Below are 15,964 nucleotides of genomic sequence, written 5' to 3'. Positions count from 1 at the left end.
ACAGCAAAGACTGAAGATCCTGTATGCCACAACTGAGATCGAGTATGGCCAATAAATAAATATTTTTTGGAAAAAGAGTGAGAGATTCAAAAGCCAAGTGCAGTGTGAGAACACCCGCGTTTTCAAGTCTGAGAATTGATCCCTGGGACTGGTGGGAGTTATCCAGCCCATAGGTGGAGCCATATCTGCACGTGAGGACCTAATATCCTCCCAGAGAAGCCCAGAGATTTCATGGCATTCAGACGATCTGTCTTGCAGCTCAGGGGATTTGTTTGTTTGTTTGTTTTTCCCCCTGACCTGACAGGTGACTATTGCTGTACATAATCCAAGAACTTCAAATGTGATCATTTATTTGCTGCTTGTCACACACTTCCCTCAGTACCCGATCTACTGTCCCCATTCTCGCTTCTATTTCCCTTGTGCAATTCCTTGCACATTCTCTGATGGCACACCTCTAAAGAGGGGCCCTGACAGTCTTCAGGAGACAGGGAGATGGAGGCCAAGATACTAGCTTTATCTTGATAAAGTGCTGGAGAAGGTGGTTTAGATTGTCCACCCAGTTCCATTGAATTGGTTGGCCTCACACCCCAACCCCTGCCCTCGCCTGTCAGCGGAAGTCTTCCTTCCCCTAGGCAGAACTGGCATCCTGACTCTGGCCAGGAGAAGAGCAGACTCCTGTAACTGGTGGGCAGATTTGGAAAGACCGAACACCTTTGAAGCCACTGAGGCTGGGAGCCAAGCTTGCTCAGTTTCTTACTGTGAGCCCACCGTTCAGATCTGTTGTTCCCTCCGAGCCCAGATGGGTGTGGATGAAATGTGAGACCCTTCCTAGAAATACGCCCGCTAAGGGAATGGAAGGCAAGCATTCCAGCTTGAACTTGACCAGAAAACCTCCCAACTGTTTGGGAATAATACTATACATGACTTCTCCGCCCGCCCTCCTTCTGGTGACCTCACTCTAACACGGAGGGCTCCTGACTCTTCGGCCTCACCCGATTCCGCCAGTCTCGGCTGTCATCCGCCGCAGTGCTTCTCAACCTTGGCTACACATTAGACTCACTTTGGGAGCGTCTAAGCCACCCAGTGCTCAGGCCCTGCCTCCAGGGTTCCCAATCCAGCTGCTCGGGGATGGGGCCTTGGCATCGGTAGTTTTCAGGACTCCCTGGGTGATTCTAAAGCACAGCAGGGTTACAGACCACTGATCTAATGGTTTAGGTCTCATCGACCCTATCTGTCTTCATCTGGCCAGATGTAAATTGCAGGTGACACCATCTGTGAAGCTCTCAAAACGAAGGCAGCCTCTGACAATCACGTTAGCAATGTGCCGCCTCTTCTTCCTAGATTAAAGCCGTGGTGGTAGCTTCAGAGGTCCTGTTTTTCTTCTTGACTTGTCCTTCACATGAAAGGGATGTTTCAAAAAGAAGTTGTGTTTGGCCCCTTGGTGCTCAGCTATTCATTTTCTTGAAAGGGACTAAGGGGGAAGATTTCTTTCTTCTTACAGAAATGCTCTTTATCTGACTTTTCCCCTCAGCCCGTCTGCAGCCTGTCATTATGAAAATCCAGTAAAAGACATTCCCTGACATAAACTCAATGCATTCATCTCCTTTAATATCACCCCAGATCTCACACCCAGGTATCGAGCCAGGCTTCTGATGGCTCCATGGTCAGGGAGTATGAAATCCATGACCCCAGCACTTAAAAGGAAGAGACTTGATGATATGATAGAACCACTTAAAATGCAGTTTTCTCAGTACCTCGCCTGAATTTCTCTCAGCTGAACTCTACCTATCTGACTCCAGCCTATGGGAAGCAGCCCCATCAGTGAGTCTTAATCACCCACAGCGGCTGAGGGACGGCAGATGCTTTGGTGCATATGTGTCTCCGATAACAGAACCTATTTAACTGCTCCGAATCCACAGGGTATGATTATGTTGGGGTAATAACTCCCAAGAATGGCTTTGCCACAGTTATAACATGCTGAGAGGGAGCGAAATACGAATCCTGCATAAATTAGTCTGCCAGGTACCGTTAGCTATTAGTCAGTGCTATCAGACCTGTAATAAAAGGGTATCATACCACAGCCACTCTGGATGTTTAGCTACATGACTGGATGAAAGGCAAATCTGACATTGTTTCATTTAAGTGAGTTTTTTTTTTTCAATCTACCTGCTTTTAGCTTTATGAAATCCCTAATACAGTTCAGAGATTAAAATGAGCTTTTATTTTTCATCTTTTGAGAAGAGAGATCTTGATTTGTACTCTTAATTCTATCCCATTGACTCTTCATACCAGTTTTTGTAGTGAATCAAATGTGCCTGCATTTTTTTTTTTTTTATTCCTGCTTCTGTTTTGAACCCTGTTCATGTCACCTCAGGAAGGAGCCTGCCATTTTCATCATAGCTGTGGTTAAATAATTATTGTAGTGCAAGTAGCTAAGTAGGGCTTCCCAGGTGGCATGGGTTTGACCCCTGGGTCGGGAAGATCCCTTGGAGAAGGAAGTGTCAACCCATTCCAGTATTTTTGCCTGGAAAATTCCATGGATAGAGGAGCCTGGCGAGCTATAATCCACGGAGTCACAAAAAGTCGGACACGACTGAGAACATGTACTCACACAAGTAACTAACTTTGAAGATCTTACCATAAAGGTTTTCATCGGCAGAGATTTTTAAATGAGCTAACCACAGTTAAAATCAGGTATCTCTGCCTTCAGCTTTAACTATCAACATCAAGGTAATATAATTACATAACCCAAAGATTAGCCACAAGCATGCGACCTGCTCAACCTAGATTCTTAAACAGGCTCGGCTTAACTATTTTATTTTCTAAAGGTCAAAATTGGGGCTGAAATATCAGGGCCACTGAAATGTGAAATGAAGAGGCAATGAATGAATTCAAATCTTAAGGCCAACTACCATCACTTGATTATATGAGAACTAGGTCTTGTGAAGTACTAACATACTGGTTTTTCATCTGTGAGATTTTTTTTTCTTTTAAAATAAACTGAAGTAAAGTTGACTTACAATATTATATTAGTTTTAAATGTATAGCATAGTAGTTTTATCTTTTTATAGGTTATACTTCATGCAAAGTTATTATAAAATATTAACTACATTTCCTATGTTGTATCTTACTGGTAATGGGTAACTCTTAATCCTCTTCACCTACTTTGCCTCCACCACCTATCTCCCCTCTGATAACCACTAGTTTGTTCTCTGTATTTGTGAGCCTTTTTCTGTTTTATTTGTTCACTTTTTATTTCAGATCCCACATATAATTGAAAACATACGGTATTTGTCTTTCTCTGTGTGACTTATTTTAGTAAGTATAACACCCTCCAGGTCAATCCACATTGTCACAAATGGCAAGAGTTCATTCTTTTTATGACTAATATCCCATTGTATATGTAAAACATATCTTTTTTTAATCTATTCATCTGTTGATGGACACAGTTTCTATATCTTGGCTATCCTAAATGATGTCGCTTAAGAACATAGGCTTACATATATCTTTTTGAATTAGTGTTTTTGCTTTCTTTGGATAAATATCTAGGTGTGGGATTGCCAGGTTGTGTGGTCATTCTATTTTTAATTTTCTGAGGAAACTCCATACAGTTTTCCATAGTGGTTACCAATTTACATTCCCACCAACAGTGCATAGTGTTTCCGTTTCCTCCACGTCCTCAGCAGCCCAACATAGTCTTTGAAATAGGTGGTGAAACTAAGTCCTGCTTGTACATTTTCCTCATCTCTTTGCATAATGTATGGAGACAGAAGATGGGAGAGGAATGTGTAGATCGAGAATTTCAATCCTAGGTCTGCTACTTAGTAGGTCTGTGGCTTTGGGAAATTTTTGTGACCTCCCTGAGTTTCCACTTCTTCCACTTGTATTTGTTCAAGAGAAGCAGGATCATAACGCCTCCATCTAAAGACTGGAGATCATATATGCAAAATGCCTGGCACCCGTGAGACACATAGTAAATGGGCAGCTGAAACTAGTATTTTTTTCTTCTGGACTGTCTGAAAGTCCTTGGGGAAGATGAGTCACCCTCAGAGATTAGAAGAGAAAGCAGGATGGGGGTGGGTGGGAGGGAGGCTCTAGAGGGAGGGGATATACGTATAATTATAGCTGATTCAATTTGTTGCACAGCATAAACTAACACAACGTTGTAAAGCAATTACACTCCAGTTTTTTAAACAAGCTTTCTTCTAAGGATGAAAAAAATAAACGAGAAAGCAGAGCAGCAAATTATAAGAACAATTTAGGAGACATCTTCCAACAGGTGAAGTTCACACACCAGGGTTAAGTTCCAAAAGTTCCCCAGAGAACCTGCCACACACAGTTTCAGAAGCAGCCCCATCCACCTCGACTTCCTCTCCCAAGAAAACACAGGTCAGTGACATTACTCGCTGTCAGGATGGAGGGTAATTTAAAGGGAAGGTGGGGGTGGGGGTGGGGTGTGTGTGTGTTTATACATATTTTGTTGCTGTTGATCAGTCACTAAGTCGGGTCTGACTATTTTGCGAGTCCTTGGACTATAGCCCACCAGGCTCCTCTGTCAATGGGATTCTCCAGGCAAGAGTACTGGAGTGGGTTACCATTTCTTCCTCCAGAGGATCTTCCTGACCCAGGGATTGAACCTGTGTTTTCTGCATTGGCAGTGGATTCTTTACCACTGAGCCAACAGGGAAGCCTGTTTATACATATAAGCAAGACTGTAATTGTCAAACAAGGCTGATTTTGTGGATTATTTTTTCCAATAAGGATATTAGATGGAGTTGTTAGGAAGGAGGCAGAGATAAATGTTCTTGTCCTGGACTAGCCAAGGAGAACCAGAAGTTCCTTCTCTCAAAATCACCTTTTCTGTATTTCTCACTAAGCTGAGGATGATTTCTGCTTAAGTTCTGCCTTTGGGTAAAGAACATCCTTGGAGTGTTAAATATACTAGTCATTCTTCATTTCTTGACATTACCAGTTAATAAAATCAGATTCAGGAAAGAGGAGTTTTGCAGTGAGGATGGAAGAGGAGTTTCTATGGAAAATGAAGAGAAAAAATAGAAGGAGGTTGGACAGCTTCTCCCTGCCTTTAGATCTCCATTTTTTGCTTTCTCAATAATTCTGTCTTAATTCTTTGAAGGTTTATGGCTGCTCCTGCTCTTTGGAACCCACTAACCCCTCTCCCTAGAATTCCAAAACATCCCGTTTTTCATTTTCTCCTTCTTTAACCTGCAATTTTCTACACAAAAAGTGAAAGGTTATGACAGGGAAAAAAAGCAGCACTGACTGATAATGAAATTCGTCTGGGTCCTAATAAACGGTAGGTATTTCAGAATACTTCAAACATCAGGTGCTTTAAGCATGAGAGAGCAAAGGCACACAAAACTCGCCACTTCTAATGATGGTGGCTAACATCTGTCAGTGGAAGCTGTGAGCATTTGAAACTAGAAGGGTCATGCAAATTTAAAGCTGGAGGGACCTTGTCTGGAACAGCCAGCCTCTTGTTATACAGATCATAGAGTGTTTGAACTGGAAGAGATGTTAGAAATCACCTAGTTTCACCTCCCATTTGATAGATGCAAGAACTGAAAACCAATGAAGTGACATAATTTGCTTAAAGTCTAATCTCCAGCGAGTGGCAGAGTGCTGCCCCCATCCCAAATTGCTTATTCTTGATAGTGTCAGTTTACCAAACACTGATGAAGCATATCTTTGTGACATGCATTGTACTAGGTCCTGGTATGAGGGAGCACCAGGATGCATAACAGCCCCTGCCTTCTTAGGGCTCAGGATCCCCTTGCAGAGAAATACACTTCGCAAGAACTTTTAATCCAGGTGATGAGATAACAGAGCGAGCATCAAGGTCTGGGAAGGAAAGAGGAGGAAACAGTTATCTGGCCGTGAGAAGTTGGCTCTCCCCTTCGCGTTAGTGAAGATAGATAGAACATTACTATCTTCTAATCACTTTTTTTCCTCAATGGGAGGAAAACAACCTCTCTGTTGGCTGAACTGTTCTGATGGGTGAGTGAGGCTACACAATAGGGCACCTAAGCTAAAAGGCCAGAGGGGCCCTGCAGGCTGAGTGAAACAGTACAAGTGCATCCTACCCACCTCCCTCCCACCAGGTAGTCTTCCCTGCACACAGTAGGTGTCCCTCCTACCCCCACTGGGCCTGCTTCCCTGTGGCAGTACGCTAAGGAAGAGGGGAGGGACAGGCAGTGTTAGCAGGGGGAGGAACATTAAAGACGTTTGCAGCCCCACCATGCGTAGGCAGAGTGATGGGAAAGATGCAGGACATACAGAATGGTGACCGGTAGATCACCCGGAACAGATGGAATAGGCAGGAGACTGCGGGGATAGAGTGTCAACCCTCAGTGATGGTCACAGAAATCCAGAATCCCAACTCTTCTACCCCAAAATATGTTTGAGAAGCCACCTTCTTGCTCCCAGAAGTGGTTTCAACGCTCGCTCTGCAATCTGGGTCATGTGCCTCAATCGGTCAAGAAGCTCTGCTTCTCTAAAATATGAAGTAAGCTAAACCTCTGTTAAGCTTTTTACAGATTTTCAATCATAAGGTCCAAATTAAGATGCTTTAAAAAGTATGACTCAAGTTGCAAGCTACGAAATTCTGTGATTGGTTAAATTTTGTTTTTCTGATTAAAAAAAAAAATTATCCCATATGTTTTCCCCAGCTCATTGAACTGTCTTGGCAATGAAGAGATCAGCGCATCTAGGAATGATTAATACCATATGATTCTTGAGGATCATATTTTGATAATGTTCTGCAGTGTTTCAAACCAAAACACAAAACCACCCACACACCCTGAGCTCCAAACTGATCCTTTTTGTCTTGATGGCTACTTTTAAAGTTTAAACACCATCATTAAAATTTTACAGGTGACATTTCAGGAAAAATTAAGCCGGCCAGTTGTGCTGCCTTGAAAGGAAAACAGTCCTTCATTATAATGAATGAGATTGTGTGCTCCATATGAATGCTAGGGATCTCGAGAAGATGAACCGCTGACCCATAAATGGGTGAGGATCAGCCAGAGTAAACGAGGCAGAAGTTTTCCCAGCATAATTGTACAGGCTCACAGGGGAGATTTTTGTTATAATTAAAAGAGAGAGAGTGGTCAATAGGGAATATTTAATACGAGTAAACATGACAACATTGCCTAACTATTTTTCTGGTTCATTCTTCATCCTCATGTTATATTATATATCTGAGTTTTAAAAGTGACACATATGTTGCACATACAAATGATACACATAAACTTATATAGCAGAACCAAACAAAAACTCATTTAGAATATGGACACTGACAATGTCCAACGTATTCAGAATAAATCTCCAACTAAATTTGTCCAATGCAAAATTTTCTTCATTAGCCTGGGGAAAACATTCAGAGAATCACAGGGACTAATGTAATGGTGTGAGGTAGGCGGGGGTATTATTTAAACCCCACCAGCTCTGAAACTTCACAGAAAGCAAAGGGGCCCCCAATGAGAACAACTTCATTACAGATAGGGCCGGCCTAGGACACAGCCATGAAAAACTGCTTCACTGAACTACAGAGGAATGTGGCCCTGGGAGGATTCAATGAGACAAAATATGCATAGGGCTTACTGTCAAGTGCATATTTAGAAAACATATTATTGTTTTGGAATATATCCTGTGCTATGAGCTAAGTTTATCTTCATTTCACTGGAAAATGCAGAGACTCCAGAAAACCCCTGCAGGATCTCTGCTTTTGTCTAAATTCATTTATGAGAAGCTTTACTCACACTTTAGCTTGCCAGTGACTCATGGTTAAATCATTTCACTCATCTTTTTTCCTTTTTTGTCTTTTAATGCCGTTGCAATTTGTGTGACATTCTGCTTTGTTCTTACCCCGCACCCCTTGGGAAGCTAAGCAACTCTAACAGCCCCCTTACCTTAATGAAATAAAGCCATTCAATAAAAAGGGTGGGGATCCACTCCATCCAATCTAGTCAATGATGATTTCTTAAAAAGCTGAAGACTAATTCTTGGGGACTTTCTGGAGCCCTGTGCAAATTCCTGTCACTTAATAGCCTATGTGAGTTGAAAGTTGGTGTCCAATGGTGCTAGGAAGTGGTAAGGAATGTTGTGGAAATATAAATAGGCCAGCACTGAAATTTAATTAGACACTGCATATGTTAATAATAAATTCAATTAATTTAGCTTTCCACCTATGCTGGAAAAAAAAAAAATACCCAGGCAAAATAATAATTCATTTTAAATGCCTCAATTGGTAACCTCCTTTCCTGAAGACTGATTTATGCAGTAATTTACTGGCTGTGTCTTCATAAGATTGTTCCAAACCAGCCCTTTTGAAATAATAATAATTTCTGAATGTGTGCTGGGAGAGATATAACAAATGACTTCTTATTAATTTTCATTTAATGAGTTGCCTATTCACATGGTAATTTTTTAAAAATTCTCTTCTTAAGACACACAGGTAGTAAATATTGTGGGTAACACTTCCATTTCACAAATATCGCAATAGGAAAATCTGTCTCTTATGCTCTATGTAATTCAAAGGTCAGTCAGCGGCAAATTTTCTATCCTAAATAGGCATCTAATTCTTTCTCAGGTAGCATGGCACATTATTTTAAATTTCTATAGTCAGGTGATCCAAATTAGGTAAGGAAAAAAGAAAGAATATTTATCAACAGTAAAGTTCCTAACAGGGAAAATAGGGGTATAGACAGGAAACAAAGTTATGTTTGCAAGGAATAAAAACAGCTAGAGTTGGTTAAGGAGTCTATGACACTGGTTCTTTTTTTTTTTCCTTTAAACTTTTTATTTTGTATTGGGAAATAGCCGATTAACAATGTTGTGATAGTTTTAGCTGGACAGCGAAGGGACTCAGCCACACATGTACATGACACGGGTTCTTTTTTAAAGAACAAAACAAAGATCTTCTCTTACAGCTCTCCTATTTCTCCAAGCTCCCCTCTTTTAAAAAAGAGCCCATAATTTCTTAAATAAATATTAATATTTAAGAATGCTTATCTTTACCAAAAGTTCAATTCCCTGGTAACTCATTAACTGTAAATTGTCATAAGAAAAATAGAAAGAATGAAATAACAAAAACTAGAAAGAAGAAGCTGCTCAGAAGAGATCTATGCATTTCAGATGGTTCATACCTCTTCAACAAGTCATGCAATAAACAGGGCAAGGTTCTTAAAAATAATTTCTTGCAACACTTGGAAGAGCGTGCCTACACTATTAAATAATTCAAATGGAACAGTTACTTACATGAGAACCGAAAGGGCCTTTTTCCCAGGCCACACTGCCTCACGCCCTGTCCATGGAAAAGCCCGTACTGAATCTCCCCCGTGAACTTGCCCAGCTCCTGCCCTGAGGCGTTGACGAGCTGAGCCCCAGTTTTGCAGAGAAAGGTGGCTTCGATCCACAGAGGTGTCCCCAGGGCTGCAACGACTCCGAGGGCACACAGAAAGCTTAACGTCCCAGCCGTGCAGAAAATGACTTTCTTCTGTTGGCTTGGCATGATGTGAAATGGTCTTATGAGGGTGAGGTTCAGAACCCAGACCTGTGTGACCAAGGAGAAATGACTGCCCCTTTGACTGTGTTTATTAGAGAAGCCGAACAGACAGATCCCAACTGGAGCGGCAACTTCACCACGGACGGCATCTCTCGCCAGGTTAAATGTCAGAATCCCAGGGTGGAGGCGGCTTCATCGTGCTTGCTTGGCTTTCTTCCTCCTTTTCTCTGCTTCTTCTAATTTGAAATCTTAGGACTAAGAACCTAGAGAATAAAACTCTTTCAAAGTGCCTGCAAGTATCTGCTCTTCTATCCCCTGGTAACAGAGGTCTAAGATAACAGATGCAGTCCTCTGTGTAACCTGATAAATGCCTCCCCTTTTCTCTAATTACTGTCTGATTGGGTGAGTTGAAACTTTCAGAAACAGGCTTGGCTCCCTTGGTAAATGATCAGCTACTTGAGAAGTTAGTTTATTTTTGTTTTTGTTTTAGGTGGGAGGAGAAGAGGAGTTTCATTAGAGGTAGGAAGAATATATATATACACACACACACACACACACACACAAATTTTTATACATATATATGTATATATACATATAAATATATATATGTACACACACAAATATACTGGCACTTAATTGATTTTGAAAAATGTTCTTTGTAGCAGGATAAAATATTGGACTGAATTGGTTTCTGCTTGGATCTAAAGATCCATAGACAGACTACTGGGACTCCTAACTCCTTTTCTCCTGGATCAATGATTTAGAACCCGTGTGTCGATGGAGAATTTTTTTTTTCCTGGCACACAGAAATATGGAGATGCAGATGCAAATATCTAGATTTCTAAATGTTTTCCTTTAAAAAGTTGACTGCTTTGGGATAATGACAAGGGAGTGTAGTTCTGGATCTACAGTAGTTCTGGAAATATCAGAATCTGAAAGAAGACAGAGGCATTGTTGTGGAAATAACAGATTGTGGTCAGATGGAAGGCACTGGGAATTCATCACTGAAAAGCAAAGGTCCCAGCAGAGGTAATTGGTCAGGGAGACAAGAGGCAAAGGGATGAGCAAGATTAAGTCACAAACTGAGTTTGGTTAAATTGTCAAGATCTGAAAACTAAAGTTCAGAATTCAGGGACAGATTTTTAACTCTGCATTTCCAGTGAGATTCCTCTTTCTGCAAACAGATACAGTACTCATTTATGTGTGTGTGTGTGTGTGTGTTTAATGAATGTCTATTTATGCCACATTAGTGTGCTAGGCTCTAACTTACAAAGTGAACTTTCAGCTAGAACATAGTATGTCTGATACCTTGCCAAGTGTCTTACCTAATTCTCATGATTACCCCATAAAGTGACAAGGAAGAAGATCACAATGATATGCCCACATCATAGATAAAGAAACTGAGGCTCAGAATCAGCAGACAACTTGCCCAGGAGAGTTGTGGAGCTGGATTCAGATCCAGCCCTTGTCCTGGAAGAGATGAGCAGCTCTTCAGTTGGGTTGGGTTGGGCTGGAAGTAACAGGGTAGAGTAGCCCATCATCTGTTATACATCTTAGGTGCCTGGGGAACACCGACATCTGCAGATGGAATTTTCCCCCTTAGTCAAAAACACCTGTTTATGTTAGCTTATAGTCTCTCAATCCACGTTTAAGCATGGTAGCTTAGAAGAAATTAATCAGTGAAGATTCTACACCTAGAGACATAATGAGTCTCTAGGTTAATAGAACTTTGAGGGGAACTTTGGACTACTTGGCATATCTACCCATTTTTAGTAATTGCCAGAGGCTGTCTTCTTGAAGATCGACAGCTAGGCATAGGACCAATTCAAGAATACCAGTGTCCTTTCAGGGAAGGAGGCAGGCACATAAACCATGGTCACAGGACAGGGCAAACACAAGATTCCAAAGAGGTGCTCAAAATTAAGTTTACAGCATAATTCCTTTTCATGGAATGTGACACAACTGAATAAAAATTCATCACCGACTCTCTGGCTTCCCAATTAATTCTCCACTGCATTTAGAGCAATTGCCATCATTGTCCACTAGCAGAACAAGGGGGTACTGCGTAACTGTCCCCAGTAAGCAGTTATGTGGGGGTACATGTGCTGTACCCATCCCAGAAGCTTTAAGGTGTCTAGGCAGAGCTAAGTTAATTAAATCAACATATTCTGTAATTGGAGGAAACAGAACAATTTCAAGCCTCGAAGCAGAAACTACCCATAACTTAATCATTATAGTTAATACCTCCTCAGAAACGACATGGCGAGAGAGGGGTAGCCAGTGTAGAATGTTAGTTAATGAACAAAACTAGTCAAATGTACCTAAAGCTGCCCACGAAGAAAAGCCCTGACTATGTGCATGGACAGCAGTCAGATCACATCAGTGCTTAAGTTTGCATCAGTCTGTAGTGGTTTTCTCTGATCTACAGAAGCATGAGAAAAATAAATATAACATAGTGAACTCACCTTTTATTCTTAAATTTGTGCCCTTCCTAATTTTTGGTAAGATTTCCTTTCCTTAATGAAATCATAGTAGTTGAATCTTTAGTGTCTTAACTTGACAAGTTAAAAAATTGGCAAACCTATATCTGTTCCCAGCGTTAAAAAATTATCTGCTGGTCTATGACATACAACTCATGGATCCTTGAGCGGAAACGAGACCTAAAGCCTCACAGTGTCCTGGATGATCTCTTTGCTCATCCAGCTGCTCAATGGATCACTTGAGATTTTTTTTAAAAACTGCTAATGTCTGGGTCCTAATCCCTGAGACTCAGATTTGTTTGATTTTAGAGTAGGGCCTTCATGTTGAAGTGGGCTTCCCTGATGGCTCAGCAGGTGAAGAACCTGTGTGCCAATGCAGGAGATGTAAGAGATGCGGGTTTGATCCCTGGGTTGGGAAGGTCCCCTGGAGGAGGAAATGGCAACCTACTCCAGTGTTCTTGCCTGGGAAATGCCATGGACAGAGGAGCCTGACAGTCCAAAGTGTAGCAGAGTTGGACACGACTGAGAACCAAGCACGCATTCATGTTGAATCACTCCAGGTCATGGCATTGTGCAGTCAGGGCTGGGAATCAGGGCTCGGACCCCATTCTACACAGCTACCCTCTGATGACTGGCTGGGCTCTGCAGGTGTCTCAGCCCTGGAACGCAGCAGGCATGGCCATCTGGTCACTGGAGAGGAAGGGTCCCGTTGCAAATTACTAAACTGGCATTGCCTTGATAGCTCAGACTCTCCTTAATTCTATTCAGCACCAAGAGCATGATCTCATCAAATTGCCCTGCTGAGGCCAAGTTCTGGTGTATCTGAGATGAAAGACCAGGTCATAGATCATAGCTTTACCGCAAGTCACCATGTGAACACCCGCAGCGATGTCCCCTGGATGTCTCCGAAGGGCGCCCTCAGGCCCGACGCCCACCCGCCCTCCTCTCTGTGCAGCTCCCTTTCAGACTCCAATACCAACCGCCCACAGGCTGCATGGTGTGTGTGTGATCCACCCTCTGAGAGTGATATAATAGAACCTGGCAGTCATTATGCCTGACAGCCTTCTTTTGAAATTTCATCTTAAGTGTCTTGAATGACAGTGATGACACCATTTTCCTTGCAGTCTCTCTGAGAATTTGAGTCATTAATGTCAGCAAGTTTTCATCAAGAATCCTACTGAAATCTTTACTTCTCTCAATCTTAACAGCAATACACTTGGTGGCATAAGGGAAGGGAACTAAGCCTTGTCACCCTCCCCACCATGACCCCTTTCTGGGTCTGAATGATGATATAATTCCTCAGTGTGATTGGAACCAGTATCCAGAAAAAAGTACCATTGCAGGCAGTTCTGTTACTTCCAAAGTTGTATTTATGTCTCTTCTTGTACTAATCTGGCTTCATTGGTTTTTACCCTTAAGGTCATTTTCTTAAAAAAAGAAAAGGCTCCAATCCAAAGCCATAGGGGTGCTCACCTGATTTGCTCCCTGCGAGTAAGAGGGAACGAGATTTGGTGGGTTGTGGGAACAGTGCTGGGGATAAAGATGGGCTCTCGGGTTTGGCTCTGGGTCCATCACTAAATTAAAAATTCTTTAATTTTTCTAGCATTTGTTTTAGTCAGTTAGTCATAGTGTTCTCAGCTATACATATACGCAATTCTCAAATTATTTTTAACCAGAGAAATCATTTCCTCAACTAAACTCTTGGGTATAATAAGAGATAAAAATTGAGCTTTTATACTGGGAGAGATGGGGATCCAGGAGCTTTGTCACTGGGCCCCCTTCATTCCTTATTCCCTAAGAGCCCCCCACCCCAACCCTAACACCAGCTCTGACAAGCACAGTGATAAACATGGACCACAAGATCCTTTAATTCCCTTCGAAACTAAAACCCATTTTTTTCACAAGTGATAGCATTAAAATTTGTCCATTTGCTAGATTATTTCTCTTTTTCTTTGCTGTACTAACCTGTTAGGTATAATAGAACATTACCCTGCCAAGAAACAGTAGATGGATGATTATTCCAATTATTAATTTTTAGATTAGTTAGTGAGCGCTTCTAGGTTTTGTCTGACTTGTCACTAGTAATAGTGATTTCGATTTTCTTCCAAATGGATCATTATATGCCAAGGCGTCGCTAAGAGAGCTTCAACAAGGGTTTATCAAGCTTCCTATTCTAAGACAAGAGGCCTTTGTGAATCTATCCCATTTTTCTCATCTTTAAAGCAAAATCTGGCAAATGTGATTGACATTCCTTGACTAAATCAAGTTGCTGGGGATCCTGAAGTAGTATTGTCATTCTCTAATGACAGTAAGGAGGGGGGGGAAACACTCCACAGAAAGAATTGATTGATTTATTAGGGGGAAAATTACCACATGTGCTAGACCTTGATTGCAGTTAATATTTGTAAAGCTAATTGCTTGAACTAGAGGATTAAAGGGGTTGAGGAAAGGGAAGAAAAAGAAAACAAAGTTCCCTTGGAATACAGATGAAGCCTCTGAGGATTTGGCCTGGGAGGGAGAGTTCAGTGTGGGATTTTCAGGGTTGGTGATGACTCTGAGGACATTTAATGTAATATAACTACAAGAGTTGGGCTTGTTATACAAAACAGAGAGCCAGAAGTGGAGGAAAGTTGTTGCCTATGTCAGACAAGATGTGTGATACCCCCGATTTTTCTGGGTTTCTTGTTGGTATCTCATTGCAAGGCTTGTTGATACTTAAATCTCAACCCAGCAGGATGCCTAAGCTATTACAGAAGGAAGAAAGTCTGTGATACTTCCTTTAATAAGAATATATGAACCAGATTCCTAGTACAGGGAAATAATGATAATTCTTGGTGCTATAAGCCAGGGTAGGCGTGTTGAGATGGTAAGCTTTGGAGTAGTTTGAGCCTATCATTACTAACTATTATTATTGTATAAATGTTTTCCTTTGTGTGGGTGTGTGACACCTAAAATACTGACAATTTTCTTGATGATTTGCATCAAAATAATAGTAGCAATATTAACAAAAATGTAATACACAGGGAGGCTTACTCTGTTTCAGCATTTGTTCTACATATTAACTCATTTCTTTTCAGACACAATGGAGTAGTTATTAGATTTCCTATCCCTTCTCTAGTTAAGATATTCCAGGTAGTAGAATAGCTTAATTTTCAGTCAGACAGATCACAAAGTCTCCTAAAATAGTCTCAAGGTGAAGAATTGAATTGTAGTACAATTAGGTAGATTTATATCTTGTCAATTCTCTAGAAACAAGGAATGTTGACTTCCAGAGCTATGTGAGCTAGAGAGAGCTTTAAACTAATCCTACATTTATTTTTGGTTATTGTTATATATATTATTTCTATGTTTGTTACAAACTCCATAATAAATTATTATATACATTATTTTGTTTAAAAGCAAAAATAAGCATTGCTTATTAGAAATGAGTGCTTTTTGTTTTCCATGTATTTACCATTTTCTTTCTAATGTATTTATTTTTATTGAAGTGTAGTTATTAACGTTGTGTTCATTTCAGGTGTCCAGCAAAATGATTCAGTGATACAGACAGATGTGTCTATACTTTTTCACATTCTTGGCCCATTCAGGTTCCTGTGGAGTACTGAACAGAGTTTCCTGTGCTATGTAGTAAGTCCTTGTCGGTTATTTATTTCAAACATAGCAGTGTGTACATAGACATGCAATTTTTTCAGTGACTTGCATCAAAACAAAGACTAGCCTCTTATCCAGAATGTTAACTCCGTATCAAACCTTTATTTGAGCACTGCCTATGGGCAGAGGGAGCTAAAAAGAATAGATGACCAAATGGAGACTTGAGATGGTCTTAAGAGTTCTGAGGATGGGACCAAAGCAACAAGATGTCTTTAGGTTTGAAAATGTAATGGCCTGGGGAAATCTGGGTTGGGGGACTTCATATGAAAAGACAATTAACCTGGCTATTATAAACAGTGCTGCGATAAAC

At 41.1% G+C, this 15,964-nt stretch overlaps 1 protein-coding gene across 2 annotated transcripts in view; it reads right to left on the bottom strand.

Annotated features, from left to right (window-relative positions):
• CLRN1 (clarin 1) overlaps nucleotides 1-9,588 on the bottom strand; it is a 44,716-nt gene extending 35,128 nt beyond the window's left edge. For both annotated transcript variants that reach the window (XM_043474152.1, XM_043474153.1), the window contains exon 1: nucleotides 9,277-9,588. In XM_043474152.1, coding sequence (XP_043330087.1) covers nucleotides 9,277-9,529 — 253 coding nt within the window. In that variant the 5' untranslated portion in view covers nucleotides 9,530-9,588. The remainder of the gene's footprint in view (nucleotides 1-9,276) is intronic.
• Nucleotides 9,589-15,964: the final 6,376 nt, after the last annotated feature.

This window comes from Cervus canadensis, chromosome 7 (assembly GCF_019320065.1).
Source record: "Cervus canadensis isolate Bull #8, Minnesota chromosome 7, ASM1932006v1, whole genome shotgun sequence".
NCBI lineage: Eukaryota > Metazoa > Chordata > Mammalia > Artiodactyla > Cervidae > Cervus > Cervus canadensis.
Note: the sequence above shows the minus strand (reverse complement) of the source record. Positions and strands in the feature narration are given on the sequence as shown.